Below are 20303 nucleotides of genomic sequence, written 5' to 3'. Positions count from 1 at the left end.
GGATAACAGTTTAAGTTCTGAAGTAGAACTTAAATCTTCTCTGTTAAGGTTAACAAACTTCTACAGATTGACCACTGTGTGTTCATAAAGAACAAATTCAGGAATACTTTTTGTTTATCTGCTTGACCTTATAGGCTGGACCCTGTCTTATACCGCAAGTGCCAGGGAGATGCATCTCGTCTTTGCCACACCCACGGCTGGAATGAGACCAGTGAACTTATGCCTCCTGGAGCTGTGTTCTCTTGCTTATATAGACATGCCTACCGCACAGAGGAACAGGGCAGGAGGGTATGCAACACTATTGACTTTATTTCTTCATGTCATCATTTGTTTTTTAATTAGTTTGCTATATATATTGTTCTGATTTCTGTCATCCTAGGAAAACTTTGTTAGCATATCTGGTGGGGAGGGCTTGCTGAGTATACATAGAGTTGTTCCATCAGTTTTCCTGTCTGATTTTGTTTTTAACAAAGTGAATCAGGAGCATTTACATTTTTTTCTTTAAATTATTGAAATCTGAATCATATATAGACAATTAAATTCTGCTTCTCTAAACTTCAGTTGGCTTTAAATAAAGATCCATTAGAAGCTCTTAGCCAGGACACAGTTTTTGGGCTCCTGCCCTTGGCAGCAGAACACACAATGCCTGTGTTGGTGAGACCTCTCTCACAGTCCGCTAATCAGAGCAGAACCTCCATGCCCCAGTCTCTTGATATCTGTCTGCCCTGATTGCCACCTCTTTGGGGGATCTTTGTGTGTGTTTGGCTCTCAGGCAACATTTACTGCCGTCTAGTGCCACACTGATGTGCTACTTGCTCTCCAGGATGGCCTCCTGAAGGTACTCGTTGCATTTCAGTCCTGAGCTTAATGAAAAGCCTGACTAAGTTTAGGATTCGGGATGAGGAAACCCAGATAGAAAGATTTGTCATACTTCAGATACTGCAGTCTTAACCCAGTTTTTATACTGCTATGTAAGAAAATATGGGAATTTGTTGTTACTTTTTTATTCATATAACGAGCTGCTCCTTGATCACAGGAGCGCCTAAGTCCTGGCGTGGTGGTAGTCACTGTAATAGGAGGTTCCTTGTCTTATAAATGAAGAAAGTGTTGGAACCTGGTATACTGTCTTTTTTTTTTTTAAGTATACTTCTTTTTAAAAATTGAGGTGAAACTCATAGAACATAAAACTAACCATTTTAAAGAGAAATATTCAGTGACATTTAGTACATTGACAAAGTTGTGCAACCACCATCTCTGTACAGCAAAACATTTCCATGTCTCTGAAAGGAAACCCCATGCCCGTTAATTAGTTGCTCTTCGCGCCCCCTCCCACCACAGCCCCAGATGTGCGGGTCCTTGTAGGAAGAGAGATTGATGGTACTCATCATTGACAGCTTTCTTAGAACCGTTCCAGATATTTTAGTTTTCATCTGTTTCACCCTCTGCTGATTCTAACTCATCCAGAAGAGTCTGGTCCAGACCTGTGGAAACCGTTGCCTCTACTGTTGCCTGCTTGTTCTGAGTTTAGGTAAATTTGAACTCAGTTCTCCTGACCCCTGTGTATTCTCTCCTGAATTGGACCCAGCATTCGACTCTACCATGGAGAAGGAGCAAGTTAATTTTGCTAAACAAAAAACTAAGCTAGTCTGAACAAATTCAGTTCAGGATTACTGAAGAAAGGATGTTGTTTCATATTGTACATTAGAATATGCCAAATGTATATTCTCATTCCAAAAGATACGGGTTTTTAGAAGCTTCGTAGGACATTTAATTCTTATTGCGGAAGAGATTCAAGGTATAAAGTTATTTACTAGTTTCCTGACATAATCTATTGCCTTTTTGTTTTGGTTTTGGTACCTTTAAAGTATTTTGCTTGTTCCTTCTCATGTAGCTGTCACGGGAGTGCCGAGCTGAAGTGCAAAGGATTCTACACCAGCGTGCCATGGACGTTAAGCTTGATCCCGCCCTCCAGGATAAGTGCCTGATTGATCTGGGAAAATGGTGCAGTGAAAAAACAGAAACCGGACAGGTAGGTGACATGGCTGCCTGTTTATCTTACAGTAATTATAATGTTCATGATTAACATTTTATATAGAGTACAAACCCCATAAAATTCATCTCTGTTTACTTCACAGACATGATTTGCTATGTTATTTGGTATTCTTTCTATAAGAAATCCTCAGGAAAATTTTCTCTTTGGTCTCTATATCAGGAATAATTGTACTTTTCCTAAGCAGTTAGTTTGTTTTTATATTATGGTTGCTGTATTTTGTAATTGATTATTTTCCCTCTTTACTTGGCCTCTTTAAAAGCCTAGAGCCAAAGCTGTGGCCTGCCTCTAGCGAGTATTTAAACAGATCTGTGGTAGGCGTTCTGTGTACCAACTTGCTACTCCTGATGCCATCCCCCTTTCCTTAACATCCTTTTTTTGTTTGTTTCCACATTTTTACTCATTTTCAATTCATTTTATCTTGCCTTTTTTTTCTTTTCTCACTTTTATAAGCCACATTAAGCCCTCAAGAGGGAAGGCAGGGTATACATATATACATATATATGTAAATACAGGGATGCATTAATACTGTGCATGCCCTACAACAGTCCTACAAGATATGTAGAAATGGAATTTTTTCTTTAAACTAGTAATTGGCAAAATTGAGGCTCAGAGAAGCAAAGTGTATTGACTCCCTTACCTAACACTCAGGTCTAATCCTAGCCAGACATTCGTTCCGTTACATTATAACCTCTCCATAGGAGAAAGTGTAGAGAAGGTGCAGCCCCCAAGAATTACATGCATGCCATAAATGCTTCCTTAGGATTTTGTGCCTGGTTTAAAAAAAGAAAAAAGAAAAAAAGATACATTACTGCATTCTAGCAAATTAATTAGCATGTGTTCTAAATATACTTCTAAAAATACTAAAACAAGGCATGAACCCAGGTTCCCAGGTTCCATTTGTAGCACTCCAAAACATCCTCTGGGATTAAACTGTGAAAAAGTCACATGCGCAGGAATTGGACATTTTTAAGAAGCAACAGGGCTGCCTACACAGATCTGCTGGGCCGGGGCGTATCATTTTCGGCAGTGAGTTTCCTGGGCTTGTTATTGCTAGAAAAGCCTATTGTTTCGCTTTCGGCTTCCTCTGTCTAATGTAACAAGGGCTATGATCATATGGAATCCTAGGAAAGTTTTCTTTTATACCCCCTGTAAAGTAACACTGAGAAAGCTGCACTGCATTGCAGCCCACCTCTATGAAGCTAAACTTAAAAAAGCATTCCATGAATGGGATTTTCCCCTTTGCCATTTATCCTGCTCTCAAAAGTTTTATGCATTTTCTTTAAGGGTTGTAGAATTTCAACAACCCTTTTCCACCCTTCCCATTTTGATTTCTAAACAGAGATTCTTGCTGAATTGTAAGTTAAAATTGATCTGTTAACAGAGCTCTTTACTGAGAAATAGCTGTCGATATGCTTTGGGAAGGTGAGCTGATGTTATACTTAAAAATCTCTAAATCACTAAGAGAAATAGTAATAGACTGATGCTATAAGATTGCTCCAGCTCAGTTTCTAAAGCCCAGACTAGAGAGCTTTTAGATACCAAAACCCTAGATTGCTCACTTGTTTTGCCATTTTCCCTCAGATGATCCCTTATGTGGGCTAGGGTTAGAACACCAGAGTTGACTTGCAGGAGCTATCATCTCTATGCTACAGTTAAGATCCTGGGTCCCAATAGAGTCTTAAATTATTCCACATCTTTTACTGTGAATTTGTTGTGCAGTGATCATTATCAAAACCAGATTTAAAATGAAAGGCAAAGATTATCAAAACACAGAAAAAAATGAAATGACAGGGTGTTGATGGAATGAAATAAAAGCCTGATAAGATTTTTAGACTCTGAGGACACCTGAACATTGATTCTTATTGGGCTTCTCGATTTGGCCTTCTGGAGAATTTACATGGCTGTTGTACCCCCTTGATCCTCTTGACCACCCTGTTATGTCAAGTAATTTTTGAACCATCCCTGTTTGGGAAATCAAATAAAGCTTTAGTACTCTGTTTATAGTGAAGTAGTTTTAAAAGGTAAAGAAAAGGAGGACCACCAGAAAGGAAGTAGACACTGTTATCTCAGCTTCCCTTGATCATTTATATAATTGACAAACGCCAGGGGATTGCCTTTTTATTTGCAGGAGCTTGAGTGCCTCCAGGATCATCTTGATGACTTGGCTGTAGAGTGCAGAGATATAGTCGGCAACCTCACCGAGTTAGAATCCGAGGTAAGCAGTTTGCAGCTCGTAGAAGGAGAATGCCCTGTCAGCAGCCTTTCCTTTTTTCTTGGTTCTACTGTTTGTAGACTCTTGAGAGAACAGATTCTCTGTAAAACAAAAGAACGTCGTCAGATTCTCTCTGTTTGATTTGTAAAGAAGAATATTGTGACGCTTCCTGAACACCTGTCCTCATTTCTCCAGAAAAACATTTTATACATTTAGCCCTTTGGTTTTCTTCATAAATTAGAATTATCACAGTGATCAGACCAATCATTTTTCCCCTTTAAGAAAAGATAGCAGCTATACTTCAGATCTCCTAATCACATTCAAGAATAGTTTAAGCATTCCTGTTCTCTTCTCTTTAGCTCCTTCAATTAGGTCATTTGGTAATGTTTGTGTGTTTAATAAAATAAAAGCCTAGGACTTCAAGTTAAACATGTAAGATTGAATACATGTGTTTATCCCTGTTCCATCTTGAAACCCACGAAAATATAAAAATGAAGTTAAAAAACCTTATAAGCATAGGCATTTATTTTTAGAAATACAGAGATTATTAGTGGGGAGGGGACAGCTAAAATTTTTAAATTGGCCTTGTAGGGGCAGAAATCAGGGAAACAGGGAATTGCTGTTTTATTTTTGTTTTGTTTTTTTATCATAAGCCTTTTAGAGCTATTTGAATTGTCAAAATTGGCAGTATATAAAATTACATTTCTCGACCAGTATTTTTTTTTTCTTTTTGCTTTCTATTTTTCAAAAATTTATTGCCTCCTTTCATCTTCTGTCATCTCCTTTCCCATTCTCATTGTCCTTGTGGACTTAAGAGGACATTCTGGGGTGCATAACTCTTTAAAGGAAGATGTTATTTCAGCAGCTAGTGCTGGACAGGGGTTACTCTCTGCTAAAGGCATTTAGTGTGTGTTCCCCAGAGGCAGTGGTTTATCATTTGGTTTGAGGACAATGATCTGGTTTAAGAGCTTATAAACTGGAGATGGATGTCAGTTACCCTTGTTTACATTTTGAACTGCTTAGCTTTTTGGAAAAACTTGAAAGGCTTTATATACTCTAGTATTGTTAAATGTTTTTGCTCCCCACTTCTTAATTCTGCATCTGCGTCTAGAAAATGTTCCTATCACCATTCCTGGTTCTTTCTAAGGTAGAATTTTTATGTTTAATCTTCTACAGGATATTCAAATAGAAGCCTTGCTGATGAGAGCCTGCGAGCCCATAATTCAGAACTTTTGCCATGTGAGTTTTGTCCAGAGGAACAAGGGTTAGAAACAACCAAATTTACTGGGACTCTGGCCCGCAAATGTATTGGACTCATCTCTATCTTCAGCATACATTACTCTTGAGCAATAGCCAATTTGGAGAAGTTGAAAATGTAAAAAAAAATCAAGAGGGGGTGCCACCATCCTGGGAAACCTTATTTGATTATCCTTCCGAGGGGCCCAGATATATGGTTAAGCACAGTTGTTGAATGCCCTTCGTAAGAGGGAAGAAAAGCAGTAATAGTAGTTTCCCCTTCCAGCTGTCTCCTTGTACTCTTGTACTTCGATACTGAGACAATTGTGTTACTTTATTATTTTGTTCACTTATTTTGAGCTACCTAAATTGTGGGAGCAAAACACACCGAGGAATTGTGAGGATCTGGCAACCATGAAGCGATGTTATCAGCTGCTGGCACCGTATAAGGAAAGGAGTAAAAAACTGCATAGCACATACTCTAGTTGGAGCTTTGTGCAGGGACACTTGCCATGTATATGTTATTCCTCAAACGTTTATCCCTTGTAATTTCTCAGGCTTTTTTTTGACATAATTTAATATGAACCTTGTTTACGAAGGCTCTAGAATCAGTCTTGTTTGCATTTTTGATGGACTGGGGTGCAGGATTTGCTCATTAATTGTTACAAATGAAGTGCAAATGTGCTTTGCCTTCCCCAGGATGTGGCAGATAACCAGATAGACTCTGGGGACCTGATGGAGTGTCTGATACAGAACAAACACCAGAAGGACATGAATGAGAAGTGTGCCATTGGAGTCACCCACTTTCAGCTGGTCAGTAACACCTGGCAGGTCCTTCTTGTCCTAGCTGCATGATGATGACTGAATCCTGTCCTCTTTCAGAAAATCAGAGGAAAAATCGTTTCCTCTGAAAACGATTTCCTGTGAAAACTCGTTTTTTCCAAATATATGCCTTATTTTGATTTGTTCTTAATAAATGCGGTTTTTACCTGCTATGGCCAAGCACCTTGTTGGGCTCCTAGAAATTTGGTGATAAGTAAGACAGTCCATACCCTTAGGGAGCATGCAGTCCAGTGTGGATAGAGACAGGTGGACTGGCATGTCCTGCTTCAGGCACATCGCTTGCCTTCATAAGATATTTTAGCCTTTCCTTTAACAGTAGCAATGGGATCTGCTGTTCATGTCACTGTTCATTGCAGCAGCCCAAATATATATCAGTACATGGGACTCTAAGGTCTGACATTTGACTAAGAAGGTTAAACCATGCTTTTCATAGTTACCACCTGTCTAAGGGAAGTGTTTCTGGTAAAGCTAGCACTTCCTTCCAGGAGGACTAATCCAGACATCTGTGTAAAATTTCCCTCTCCTCGGGGTATATAGCCTTTGCCATATGATACGAGGGCCTTGGGAGTGCAGCACAGGAGGCAGTGGTGGAGCACACAAACCCTGCCCTGTCAACTGTGTTCTAGTAAGAGAAAGACATAAAACACGTTTATGAGTAAGTGCATAGTGGCCCGTGAAGAAAAATAAAACAGCGTAAGGGCTGGGGCGGTGAAGAAGAAAAGGGACCTCAGGAGCATTTGAGTAGAAATTCAAGGAAGTGACGGAGTAAACCATGAGGAGATCTGGGAGAATGGCCCTTTTGGCCAAGGGTACAGCGTGTGTGTGATTGAAATGGCAGGGAACTTGTGTGCCCTGAGCAGAGGGAAGAATGGAGGTGTTGGCGGGTCATGAAACCTGCGGGACACAGGGCACGTCCTGCAGGGCCTGGAAAGCAGGCTTCTGCAAACTATATGAACACAGTGTTGCCCAGCACTGCTGCTTAGAACTTGCCACAGAGCTTCTGATTTTCTTTCTCATCATTTTTAGGTACAGATGAAAGATTTTCGGTTCTCTTACAAGTTTAAAATGGCCTGCAAGGAGGATGTGTTGAAACTTTGCCCCAACATAAAGAAAAAGTATGTAGCTTTTAATTGATTTATTCTGCTTCTCTGAAGTCCTTCTTAGCTACTGGATGGCTATCTGGGATGTCAGGCGGCCTCCTGCTTCTGGCAGTGGAGGCCTCCTGCATACTCCTTGGGAGGGTAGTGAGGACACACACTTGGATTGTCTGGATATGATCTAGGTAGCCACTGAAAACCATACCTGGCAGTGGGAGCTCTGATTTGGAAAGCCTGAAGGCTGAAGGAGCACTTTTAGTTGTCCCAGGGTCAGGCTGTGTAACCGATGAAGCAGACAAAGATTGTGCACTTAGAGCAGCAAGTCGCAGTGTGACTCCAAGAGGCGAGCTGACTTCCTCCCAACGTAGTTCCATACGTCATCTCTTCAGGGAAGGAACAGAGGCTTTTACTGAGGTAGAGATCTACTTATGAAACAGTAACTTTATTCATTTAAGAATTACATCTTAAGAAGGAGAATGATGAGCTTTAATATTTAATAGCATGGTTGCCCAAATTCTTCTAGGTCACTCTTCACAAAGGCATGTTTCTAAAACACATTTCCTCTCATGTAAACCAAGTTCCCATTTTGCTAAGGTTTCTGTACTTTTCAGGAATGAGTTTCACAGCACATCAAAGACACAGTCCAGACCTGAGAGCAGCGTTCCTCTCCGGTCACATGCTTTTAACAAAACAAGTGTTGAACTGTCCTTGCACACATGTCCTGTCTCTGGCCTCCTTGCCAGTGAGGAATATAGTCAGTTTTCAGGCTGTGGCCCGACTTTTATGACATATACACTCAAATTGCTGCTTTTAGAGCAGGGGTCCCCAGCCCCCGGGATGCAAACTGGTACTGGTCTGTGGCCTGTTAGGAACCAGGCTGCACAGCAGGAGGTGAGTGCCGGGGGAGAGCGAGCGAAGCTTCATCTGTATCTGCAGCCGCTCCCCAGCGCTAGCATCACCACCTCAGCTCCACCTCAGAGCATCAGGCATGAAATTCTCCCAGGAGCACCAGTCCCTGGTGCCAAAACGTTTGGGGACTGCTGCTTTACAGCTTTATAAACACAGTAAGACTTAAGGAAAGGCATTCAAAAACGTGATAAGAGGGGGTATTGAGTTCTGGGAGGTAGTGTTGTCCCTGCCCCAGCCCAGCTCTTGGCTGTCTGCCCACGTGTGGCTCTAGCCAGTCTTAGGCTTTCTCTTTATTTTGGCAGAGTGGACGTGGTGATCTGCCTGAGCACCACCGTGCGCAATGACACTCTACAGGAAGCCAAGGAACACAGGGTGTCCCTGAAGTGTCGCAAGCAGCTGCGGGTGGAGGAGCTGGAAATGGTAATGCCTCATGCTGCAGCCTCCAGTCCCAGAAACCATAGGGGCAGGAGACAGAAAGCTGGGGGAGAGGCAAGGGCCAGTGGAATGATAAAGTGTTTTCTACTGCGTGTACCTGGAATTCCAGAGTAAGACAAGCTGTAAGCGTGCGATACAGTCATTCCATCAGTAATGTCCCAAGGGTCAAGGGTTTCCTCCCTCTTCACTCTGCTGTCCTTGCATCGGCCTTATCATAAGGCTGCCTGCAGCATCTGGGCCACCTGCTCCAAAATTCGTCTCCAGGAAAATAAAAACAAGAGAAACCTCCCCCAGCATGAGAAAAAGGTCCTTCCCTTCAGTTTGATCGCGTCAGTGTGAGATCCATTCCCACTCCCTGCCATGCACTCATGAGCCAGTGATCATGAAGGTGAAGCTAATACTGGGGAGTCAGCCACAGTGTGCACTGCAAGAGGAAACTTCTTTAAGGTTAAGCCTGTACCATGTTAAGAAAACAGCTAAAGAGATTATTAATATGTTTTGTATTGTGAATCATACTTATTTCACCTCAGTCTAAGCAAAAACTAGTAATGAATACCAAACATCATTAATATCACAGAGGTTGTACTACCAGATTTTCAGATATAGTGATAGTGATTCAGTGATAATTACATTTAAGTGGAGCTGGCCTAACCGTCCTATTACAATTGAGATTTTGGGTCCCTAGCTTTGAACCTAGCTCTTTCAGTTAAATAATAAAAGTGGAACTCTATATTTATATAATGGTTTTAACTTTCTTAAGTGGTTTCCACATCATCCTACTTCATGTCACAGCAGTCTCGTGAAGGGGTCAGTGTAGATGGTAGCATTTCATTTTGCAAAAAAAACTCAAGGCCATGTGACTAGTTAGTGGCAGAACCGAGGCTAAATCCCAGTTCCCCTTTCACTGCAGTGGCCACACTGCTGCCACTTTGCTATGCAGAAGTTGTGGTTACCAGACAAGATCCAGTCAACAAATAAGTACAAAGAACATTTGACATCTCCAACTTGGAATCACCTCCCTTTTCCTTGCTGGTTCCTCTCACGCAGACAGAGGACATCCGTCTGGAACCAGAGCTGTATGAAGCCTGCAAGAGTGACATCAAGAACTACTGTTCCGCTGTGCAATATGGCAATGCCCAGGTAACTTTTCGATGTTACTTTTTAATTGCAAAAGTCATGTGAAGGTAACATTTTAATAATTAATTCTTCACTGGTATAGGCCTCATCGCATGCCATCCAGCCTGATCATCCTCTCTTAAGCTACGTCAGACTTTTCCCAGAGTTCCTCATCTGCATCCCTCTGTGTCTCCTATTTATTCTCTTCCCGCTTTCAGGTTACTTCGTCCACCCGATAATCTCATAATGACCCTTCAAATGTCTCCTCCTCTCTCTAGCTTTCCCAACACCCCGTACCTCCAACATTAATTATTTTCTCACTGTATTCCCATTGCACAGAAGTCTTAACTAAAGGTCACACAAGTACCACCTAAGAAACTTTTTTTTTAATACGTGGAACAGGATCTTACCCAGAATCATCAGGAATGAAGTGCGAGCAAGCAAATTTTATTTAATGTTCTCCCAGCGACTTGGCTACCTCTCCTAGTCCATTGCCATGGTACTTTCCTTTGGAATAATGGCTTCATCGTCGTCTTTTATCCACTATTCCTGATGCAAAGTTTTCTGTCAGTCTGATTCTCATCCATATAGTTAATCTGTCTCTGAGTTTTCTCTTTATCTTTAATAATGTATAATTTCACTGTGATGTAATTAGGTGTGGTTTTTTTTTTTTTTCTTTATTCTGGTTATCTCTTTCCGTCTCTTTGGTTTTCATTTCCCTGATCTGTGATTGATTCTTTTCATAACTACCTGTTCTTGATTCTTATCTAACATTTCTTTCCGTATTGTTCTGAGTATGTTAAATATGTTTTAGTTGCTCTATTGCCTTTTTTCCTTTTTTTTTTTTGGTGATTCTTAGTTGTCCCTTGAGGATTTCATAGAAGTCTTATGTCTTTGTGCTACAGCCTTAGCGACTGCAGCTTCCCATCTGCTTTCCTCTTTTATCATTTACAGATGGAATAAGGAAGGAGAGGTTTCAGGATATACTTAATTTACTCTCTTAAAATCCATCCTTTGGCACTTTATGCTTTTATGTTAATCCACTCATATTATCGTACTTATATGTTTATATGTTTGCTCTGTATGATTCGTCAGGGGTAAGGGTTGGGTCTGATTTGTACCTGGCATCTAATGCCATATTCTCATGTGGTGAGAGATAAGTTGAACTGAACCTCCTAGCTTGTGCCTACTGTCTGGTCAGGGTTATTGCTCCAGGGAAGGTCAGAGAGCCTCATATGTGCTCCAGAAGGAATCTTGACAAGGAATAGCTCTAGAAGGCAGAAGGAACCAGGAGTCCTGGGTGAGTATCCTTCCCTTTAGAGTCCAGTGCAGCCTGCTGTTCATCCATAATTTTTATACAGTTTGGTTTGATATTAGCTCTAAGGTAAATCTATAAATATAATTTCCCTTGATAAGAAAATCCTGATACCTACCACCTAGGAATTAGAAATGGAAAGTACTTGGATAGAAAAATGGCGGATTCACTAAAATCTGAATGCTTCGGTCAAAACACATGGATTATCAATTCCAAATACACTCCTTAACTTGACCATAACTCTTATGCCCTAGATTATTGAATGTCTGAAAGAAAACAAGAAGCAACTAAGTACTCGTTGCCACCAGAAAGTTTTTAAGCTGCAGGAGACAGAAATGATGGACCCAGAACTGGATTATACACTCATGAGGGTCTGCAAGCAGATGATAAAGGTAAGGGGTCCAAAACCAAGGGCCAAGCGCAGGATGAGTAAATTAACAGCATAAACCTCTTTAAATGTCAGAACAAACTTGCGTAATCTTCCCATTTCAACCTTTTATACAGCTAAGTTGTGGTTCTCAAAGTCTGGTTCCTAGACCAGTATCAGCATCACATAGGAACCTACAAATTCTTGGGCCTCACCCCAGATCTACTGAATCAGAAACTCTGGGAGTGGAGCAGTCTGGTTTAACAAGCCTGCAGGCGATTCGGATGCATGCTCTCAAATTTGAAAACCACTAAGCTAACTGACCTCATTTTGACCTAAGCCACAAGTACATAGATGTCCAATGGACATATGATTAGTTTTGGGAGCGATTAGTCGTATTGTGCTGAGACAGCCGCCATCAAATGTTCTGATCATGCATTCACTGCAAACAAGGCTTTTCCATTCTATAAGTTCTTTTTGCTTCGTTTACATCTCCAGTGAACGTTCTCTGCAGCTGCATTGACAATAACTTAGATGTGAGTTCCTGGATCTACCCGTTTGTACAAAGAGATTAACTTAAGGTTCTAACCCCTTATTTCAGCTTCCCTTTAAAATAAAATGCTACTTTTCACCATATCAAATAAGTTCCAAAGAGAATTGTGGAAGTTGGAAGTCTCTTTTGCTGGGCCTGATAGAATTGAGTCCTCTGTAAAAGTGGAAATGTCAGACTTTGATTTGTGGGAACTTTGTAAAATTTTTGATGACTTTTATAAAACTCAATGAGCAATCCAGTCCCCATAGTAAGATATCAGTAGACTATAATTAGCAGATAGAGATGGAGTTTATTACTCGTCCGTTGGAAATGGAGCTCTAACTTCAAGGATGGAGCTCTAACTAACAAGCATACAGAGGCTAACCCTGTCGTTAGGAGAAGAACCAGACGGATTCTTGTTCACAACGGTTAGTGGGTAATTCTGAAGTTTCCCATTGGGACTGGGTAGATATGGCTTGATTGCTACATGGGCAGCTGGTCCAATGTTATATTCATGCTTAAATAAAGTTTAAGCTCACAAGATGCCATGTAATGTAATGTAGCCATGAAAGTAGGCGACCAGCGCTATGCAAAGTAGGAAACAGTGAGGTGGGAGAAAGAAATGTGAGAACTATCGTTGAGAATAGGTAAAGAACGGGGAACTTGAGGCCGAGTGCTTATTCAGGCTTAGCCGTTTCTCTCGTACCAAGTGATACCTTCAGGCTGCTTCTGTCATAAGCTCCTCAGTAAGAGTGAAACAGATGGTATTAGTTGTCATGTCTGGATAGCAGTTTTTATAAAACTTTGATTCTTTGCAGAGGTTCTGTCCAGAAGCGGATTCCAAAACCATGTTGCAGTGCTTGAAACAGAATAAAAACAGTGAACTGATGGATCCCAAATGCAAACAGATGATAACTAAGCGCCAGATTACCCAGAACACAGGTAACATCTGGCTTGGCTTTCCTGGTCCCATGCTTAAGTGGAATAGAGTGGACATGTACTTACTTAAACTGTAGTTGCTTTGTTGCCTGTGAATTTTAAGAGAGAGCCTGGATGTAAGCAAAATGACCTACTCCTTCCTCGAATAATGTCCAGAAGAATGGAATGAAAGTCATGGGGAAAAAGAGGCTTAAATAATAGAAAACTGCTTTTGAAGGGCATACAGAAGGAGTCAAGACTAGAGTTCTTGAAAAGTCTAGAGATTTAATAAAACTCTATGGATGTGGCAGGAGAATATATGGGTAATCTGTTTTAGAAAGAGAAATTTCATTTCTGAGTTGCAAGACTTTATAACTTAATGGGCAAGACGAGTTGGGTATTCTTTTCTCAGTATTTCCAAAAATAATGCTATGGGGCAGGTTGCCGATGTCTTATTTTCGTGAGGACGACCTAGAATACTGGTCTCACTAGACCCTGCAGAGCTGCTACAGATTAGGATTCCTGGCGGGGGTCACCACATCTACTTTACCAAATTATATTTCTGTTGTAAAACAATATAGTGAGAGCTCAGTAAACATTTATTGGATAAGCAAATCAGTGGTCAATTTGTGGTCATTGATATAATATGCCCCTTTGTGGAAGGTGGATCTCTAAAACCTCGTGAATCCAGTTAGAATATTTTATCATGTATTTATCATTTTCTGCTCTAGATTACCGCTTAAATCCTGTGCTAAGAAAAGCCTGTAAAGCTGACATTCCTAAATTCTGTCATGGTATCCTGACTAAGGCCAAGGATGATTCAGAGCTAGAAGGTCAAGTCATCTCTTGCCTCAAGCTGAGATATGCTGACCAGGTAAACTGGCGTGAGCTCTCCAAAGAGGTGTGTTTATGGAGCCACCGCTCTTCCTGGAAGTTTTTTCTTTGGAAGTCCTTAACTTTCTCCTACTTCCCTAAGACCTTCTTCATACGTTCCCCAAGCCAGGGGCCAAATAAAAGCTGAAGTCGTGTGTTAGGCTGACATGTTCTCCCTTTGTCACGTGTAGCGCCTCTCTTCAGACTGCGAAGACCAGATCCGGATTATTATCCAGGAGTCTGCTCTAGATTACCGACTTGATCCTCAGCTCCAGCTACACTGCTCAGATGAGGTAGGGTCTGGGTTTCAAACTGGTTGTGGACAGAGCTGGTCAGAGAAGTTTCATGGGAGAAGTTTTTACTCTTTCCCTAAGCCCTGACTCCAGAGTTAAAGGCCCATCTTCTAGGCTCTTCATTGTCCAAATTTCTGGTTCTGTGTAACAGTGTGTTAGACTTGGCGCTAGTCCTGTCACTGTACAATGTTGGTTCCATATTTCTCTGTCGAACAAGAGCATTCTTTGATTATATCTGCGTACATGTAGTTTGTTCTTCCCTTCTTATTCTGGTGGTCAACCCAGAATACCTCCAAGGTTTGTCAGAAATAGCTCCGAAAAAATGCCTGTCCTTGGAAATTATTTGACCTACCTAGAAAAAGCCACGTGGAGAACCTTTTTCAACACAGGTGAACGTTAGAGGAGCGTAGCTAAAAATAATTCACAAAAGCTTACTCAGAGCTGTCCCCAAAAGGGTTAATTTTTAATCTGTATTGTGAGCTGTTTCAGGGCATGTGTGTGTGTGTGTGTTTCTCAGTTGTTAGTCTGGGTTGACCCTGAACTTCTGTAAATATCAAACATTTGCTTTTAATATTTTACTTGGCTGTAAAACCTTCTTCCTCTGGAATCGGGGAGTAGCCTTATTTGCGACCAGCCTGGGACAGTGTGACTCAAGTCTCAGGCTTGATAGCATAACGATATGTGCATTGACTGGTTTTTGACTCTGTGCCAGTCCTTGTGAAGGAAAATGGAGCGTGGCATCTCATTCTAGAGGGAGGGGTGTGAAATCCACCAGGAATCTGTTTGAGAAGAGCCCCGGGCACTTGTGTGAGAGGATTACCCTACCTACACGTTTGGTGACCAGGGTTTCTGGTGACAGTGCAGTGTCCTTATTTTTTGTGTGTCTCCTGAACAGATCTCCAGTCTCTGTGCAGAGGAAGCAGCAGCCCAAGAGCAGACAGGTCAGGTAGAGGAGTGCCTCAAGGTTAACCTGCTCAAAATCAAAACAGAAATGTGTAAAAAGGTAACCACCATCAAACACCATATTTACCCCACTTGCTTTTCTGTCTTCCTCCTCTTTTTCCTTTTAATGCTATAGTCTGCACTTTTTAGTAATAAAATCTCAACATTCCTTCCCAAAATTCTATGCTGTTTCTTGTTACCAAACTTTAATTTGGTTCTTGACCATTAATCGCTGTAACATAAATATTCTTTCACATGTGCTGATTATTTGTAAGTATGTCTCAGTTCCATGACCAGGCCATTGTTTAAAGGTACTTTGAGTACAATACCAAAGCAAAATGTCAATTTCAGTATATCGCTAAGTGTACTGCATTCATAAAAATCAATGAAACTAAAAATTTAATTCATTTCAGAAACATCACATAAAACAAATTTATCAAAGTGTGACTGCTAAGAATATATTAGCTTGCCGAATTGAAAATGAAATTATATATTTGATATATTTTTTAAAAGCTTTATCTTTTTCGAGAAGTGTTTCAATGACATTGTTGAGTCAGTGTGAATATTGTATGCAAATATTTTCATCTGCTAGAAATGTTTCCAATTTCTCGTGATCTGAGTTCACTAAAAGCTAAGTCTAGATATTTTCCTTTGTCATCAAATGGTCCCATCTAACTTTGAGGACAATATTTGAGGTTTTTTTAAATTATTGTCATTTTACAGTGACTACAGTTTTTCTGTTGAGAGCAAACTAATTTTTATTTAAGAAAGCATTTCTGGCCTGTCTTTCACCTCCTCTCATTTCGTCATGCATAATTGGAGGGCCCACAGAGTTGATTTCAGTTCTCTTATGTTTATATGTCTCTTTTTCGGAACTTCTTTAAACTCAGGAATTATTCTTGCGTTTGGCTTTTTGTTTTTTCATTTTTTTTTTTTCTTTTTGAGGATAATGAAGGTAAAGTGAAACATTTTGCAGACATTCACCTTTGGGAATTTTCATTTAGTATATTACTCTGATTTTCAGATTTCACATTTTTCAGACTTCTTAAAATAACAAATTACACCAATACTAACATTTAGTATTTAATAATATGGCATACCAGAATGCCAAAAACCCCGAATCTGATCTTACATTCTGCTTTGCTAAGCAAACAGCTTTGCATACACTAGCTCCCTAAGTGTATTTATTGAATTAAATTGCTAAAAATCTGTGTTCTCTGCATCATCACCACATCGCTGCCTGTCTCACAGTAGACTATATTGTTAAGCCTCAAACTTCCCTCTTTGACTTTTTTGTTTGTATCTGAAGTATTTGCAGATAGCAGATATGATGCATTTCCACTATAAAAGCTTTCTCTGCGATGATCTTCTCTTCCTAGGAAGTGTTAAACATGCTGAAGGAAAGCAAAGCAGACATCTTTGTGGACCCAGTTCTTCATACAGCTTGTGCCCTGGACATTAAACACCACTGTGCAGCCATCACCCCCGGCCGAGGGCGTCGTAAGTCACTGTGTTCACTCTGACTCTGTTTGAACTATCGTAGGGGGAGTAAAGACTCCCTCCGAGGCATCAGTTGCAGCCACTCTGTTCTGTAGCTGCAGCTCAAACACAGACAGCATTCTCTGGGAGCCTGGTTGATGCCAGAACGAGGCCTTGTGGCAAAATGAACTTTGGAATAATCCTGCAGGCTTCAAGTGACCTAGCCTAGTTGAGTTATCAGGGAAGCCTAAGTTAAGCCATCATCATAGCCACCTTCCCTACCTTGTCCAACCTAGAACAGCTTCCCCAGTGGCCACATTGGGCCCAGTACACAGGTCCTGTGTGAGGTAGAACCTGGGCAGGTGTAAAGTTGTTTCTGAGCCATGCATGCCCAGTAAAAAATAAGATTTTAATAGAGACTCTAGACAGCTGATCTTGGAAGTTAAATATCATTATTCTCTATGTCAGATCTTGGGTCAGGTTTCCTAGAATGGATTTAACTTTGTTCAGCCTACAGTTCTGAATTCTCTAGTGGTTAGGTACCCTTCTGCCCAGCTGTAAAGAAACTTCTCTGTTCTGTGTGGATTCAGACTCCTCTTCTCCCTTTACCTCCACAGAAATGTCCTGCCTCATGGAGGCCCTGGAGGATAAGCGGGTCAGGTTACAACCCGAGTGCAAAAAACGCCTCAATGACCGGATTGAAATGTGGAGTTATGCAGCAAAGGTAATGACCAAGAGAATCTCCTGAAGTAGCCGTCTCTTCTGGCAGCTTCCCGGTCTCTTTCAGATTCTCCCCTGGTCTTCTTGTCCTTGTTGAGAGACTGGCAGTAACAGCATTTGAAAACTCTGCCATGTGCCTCTAAGCGTCTTTGGCCGCCCATGAGCCTGGAACCATCTCCATCTGCATTGCGCTGTGCCTGCAAGGCTTCGCCAGGTTCACCGCCCCCTGCCCTCAGTTGCCCACAGTCCAGCACGGAAAAGGGAGTCACTCAAAGAATGTGACTTAAGCCAGCCATGCAAAGAGAAACTAGACATCATGGCCATGGGAAGAGGAAGAAATCCAGCCACCCCTGTCACATAGCTTCTTTTTCTCATTTTACACAGTTCGTGGGAGAAAAATATGTATGTGAGACTGGCCCTCAACTAGCCTGGAACGTGGAGGATAATAGCATAAAGTGGAAGTGTGTGGTGCCCAGGCAGACTTGGGCTGGGGGAAATTTTTCCTACAAAAATTCAGCTTCAGTGAGAAGAATTATAACAGGTCTTCTCACGTATACATTGCTTTGTAGTTTATAAATCACTTGGATGGATATAGTACCTCATTTAAACCTTGAAACCCTACGAGGGAAGTGGACTGATTATTTCCTCGCTTTATGGTAGAGGAAACCGTGACTTTAAAAATTATGACTTGCCCAAGGTGAAAAAGTCAGGTTTCTACATTCAGGCTCTTTGTGTCTCCCCATCCTGGGACAGACATTTTCATAGATCAGCAGAGGGAACATAAGAACTCCCCTCCTTCTTGACTAGTCCTGTCACCCCATGTGCATCAGGGTCAAGGGTAACAGGCAAGTGGGAAAGACCATGGAAAGTCTTCATACTTAGACATGAGGGGAAGGGACCATGGATGTCAAAATAACAAGCATGCCCCTCACTCCTCCTCCCAAGGGAACAAAGTCAGCTTTGAACCCCTTGATTAGAAGAAGCAGAGACCCTCCATTAATTCTTCTTTCCTCACCAGTTTCCATTTTTGAGCAGCTGAGCATGGCTTCAGGGTGACTCCAATGCTTGTTTTGTGTTGGCAAATGTTGATGTTCACATCGCATTAATCTGAAGCCTCCTGCTGTGTCCTGTGTACATGGGATGAGTACGGACGCAGCCCGAACGTCTCTGGGCCAGCCCCTCTCGGGCACCCAGGCTAAGATGAGACTCAGAAGAGTAGGTTCACGTGCACCTGGAGAACCTTTCGGCCCTGATTTTGCCATAGCAGCCCACCGTAGAGGTGCAATTGAGAAAGCAGTGAGAAAAACTGAGGATGAAGACTGGTTACATTATAAATGTCCACGATCGGGGTCGTGAAGTTTAGTCAGTCCATACACATCATGTCTGCACATTGTTTTCGATGTGGGAGAATGCTTATGATATAATGGTGAGTGAAAGCAAGTCAAGATATAGAATTAATCGCATGCAACATAATTTCAGTTGTTTCTTAAAAGGCAGCAAACATATTGAAGAAAATAAATCAGAATTACATAACCTTATGTCATTCTGTGACCTTATGCAAGTCACTAAACCACCTCCCATCACTTGGGCCTCCGGATCTTGGTCTATAATATGGGAGTAATAAAATCTACTTGCGAGGATTGGTATGAGGACTGAATGGTTGAAAACATGTTGAGCCCTTAGCCAGGGCCCAGCACACTGTGCAGTCCTCAGTGTGAGGGCTGTTATCTTGGTGGCAATTGTTCTGATAAGACTTCCCCTCTTTGGATTCGTCAGTATTTTCTGATCTTGTGCAGTAGATACACACAATGTAATGATCGGGAAAAGGAGCCCTAGCTCTGTGTTTGACATTCTTGTCCCTCGCCCACTCTCTCCAGAAGAAATGGCAACTTAAACTAGAAATCGAAGGGAGCCTGTAAGAGCTAGCACCACCCCCACCCAATTCTCTCCCCCTCTCTCTCTGTCTCTCTCTGTCTCTGTCTCCGTCTCCGTCTCTGTCTCACTCCTGTCTCTCTCTGTCTCTGGTTGATGCTGCTATGTGTCATTCCAGGTGGCCCCAGCAGATGGCTTCTCTGACCTCGCCATGCAAGTGATGACATCCCCATCGAAGAACTACATTCTGTCTGTGATCAGTGGGAGCATCTGCATATTGTTCCTGATTGGCCTGATGTGTGGACGTATCACCAAACGAGTGACACGCGAGCTCAAGGACAGGTAGAGCCACCTTGACCACCAAAGGAACTACCTGTCCAGTGCCCAGTTTGTACAGCCCTCCTGTATAGCATACCCGTTCACCTCGTTCTTCTCAGAGGTGCCACCACCACCATGTTAGAGCAGCAGCAGGTGTCCACTGCGTTGTCCCATCTCAGACTTCGCCCGCTTCCATGGTGTCTCTCTGCGACCATTCGTAGCATCAGCAGCTGGCTACTTTGGTTATTGCCTTTCTTGGCAAACTCGGGATTACCTGCCCATAGACAAGTCTTTCTCATACCAATGGAACTACCAGTACTTCCAGAACCAACTCACTTGACCTGCAACTCAAATGAATTTTTTTAAAAAACAAAACAAAACAAACAAAAAAAAAAAAAGAAAAAAAAGAAAGAAATTTTTAAAGAAAGAAAAAAAAATGTATATAGTAACACGTCTCCAGGCTTGATTCGGGGTTATTCTGTGTGACTGTGTAAAATGAAGGCAGGACATTAGAGGGGAAACACACTACCCGGTATGCTGTAACTGGGATGTCTTGCTCATTTCTCAAAAGTACCTTTGGGCCGTGGACTTCACCGAGTGGTGGGAAACCACTATCCAGCCTGCTCCGGTCCTGTTTTCTTCTGCGGAAACTGTGCGATGCCTTCCAGTCCCCACTCTAATAGAATCACTGCTGGTCAAGACCCTGAGGCCATGGATGTTTCTAAGATCTCCTCACCTCAGCAAAACAAAGCATGGGCCTCCCTAGGCCAAGA

At 41.7% G+C, this 20303-nt stretch overlaps 1 protein-coding gene across 1 annotated transcript in view; it reads left to right on the top strand.

Moving 5' to 3' along the window:
* The window catches only part of GLG1 (golgi glycoprotein 1), a 107765-nt gene extending 87837 nt beyond the window's left edge, over window positions 1-19928 (top strand). Inside the window, exons 12-26 of the mRNA XM_011379915.2 lie at window positions 1892-2029; window positions 4182-4268; window positions 5442-5504; window positions 6201-6314; window positions 7371-7459; window positions 8653-8770; window positions 9833-9925; window positions 11471-11608; window positions 12934-13057; window positions 13765-13907; window positions 14098-14199; window positions 15095-15202; window positions 16521-16641; window positions 17238-17344; window positions 19391-19928. Coding sequence (XP_011378217.1) covers window positions 1892-2029; window positions 4182-4268; window positions 5442-5504; window positions 6201-6314; window positions 7371-7459; window positions 8653-8770; window positions 9833-9925; window positions 11471-11608; window positions 12934-13057; window positions 13765-13907; window positions 14098-14199; window positions 15095-15202; window positions 16521-16641; window positions 17238-17344; window positions 19391-19558 — 1713 coding nt within the window. The 3' untranslated portion in view covers window positions 19559-19928. The remainder of the gene's footprint in view (window positions 1-1891; window positions 2030-4181; window positions 4269-5441; window positions 5505-6200; window positions 6315-7370; window positions 7460-8652; window positions 8771-9832; window positions 9926-11470; window positions 11609-12933; window positions 13058-13764; window positions 13908-14097; window positions 14200-15094; window positions 15203-16520; window positions 16642-17237; window positions 17345-19390) is intronic.
* Window positions 19929-20303: the final 375 nt, after the last annotated feature.

Source organism: Pteropus vampyrus, unplaced genomic scaffold (genome assembly GCF_000151845.1).
Source record: "Pteropus vampyrus isolate Shadow unplaced genomic scaffold, Pvam_2.0 Scaffold379, whole genome shotgun sequence".
Taxonomy (NCBI): domain Eukaryota; kingdom Metazoa; phylum Chordata; class Mammalia; order Chiroptera; family Pteropodidae; genus Pteropus; species Pteropus vampyrus.
This window is presented reverse-complemented; position numbering and strand designations above follow the sequence as displayed.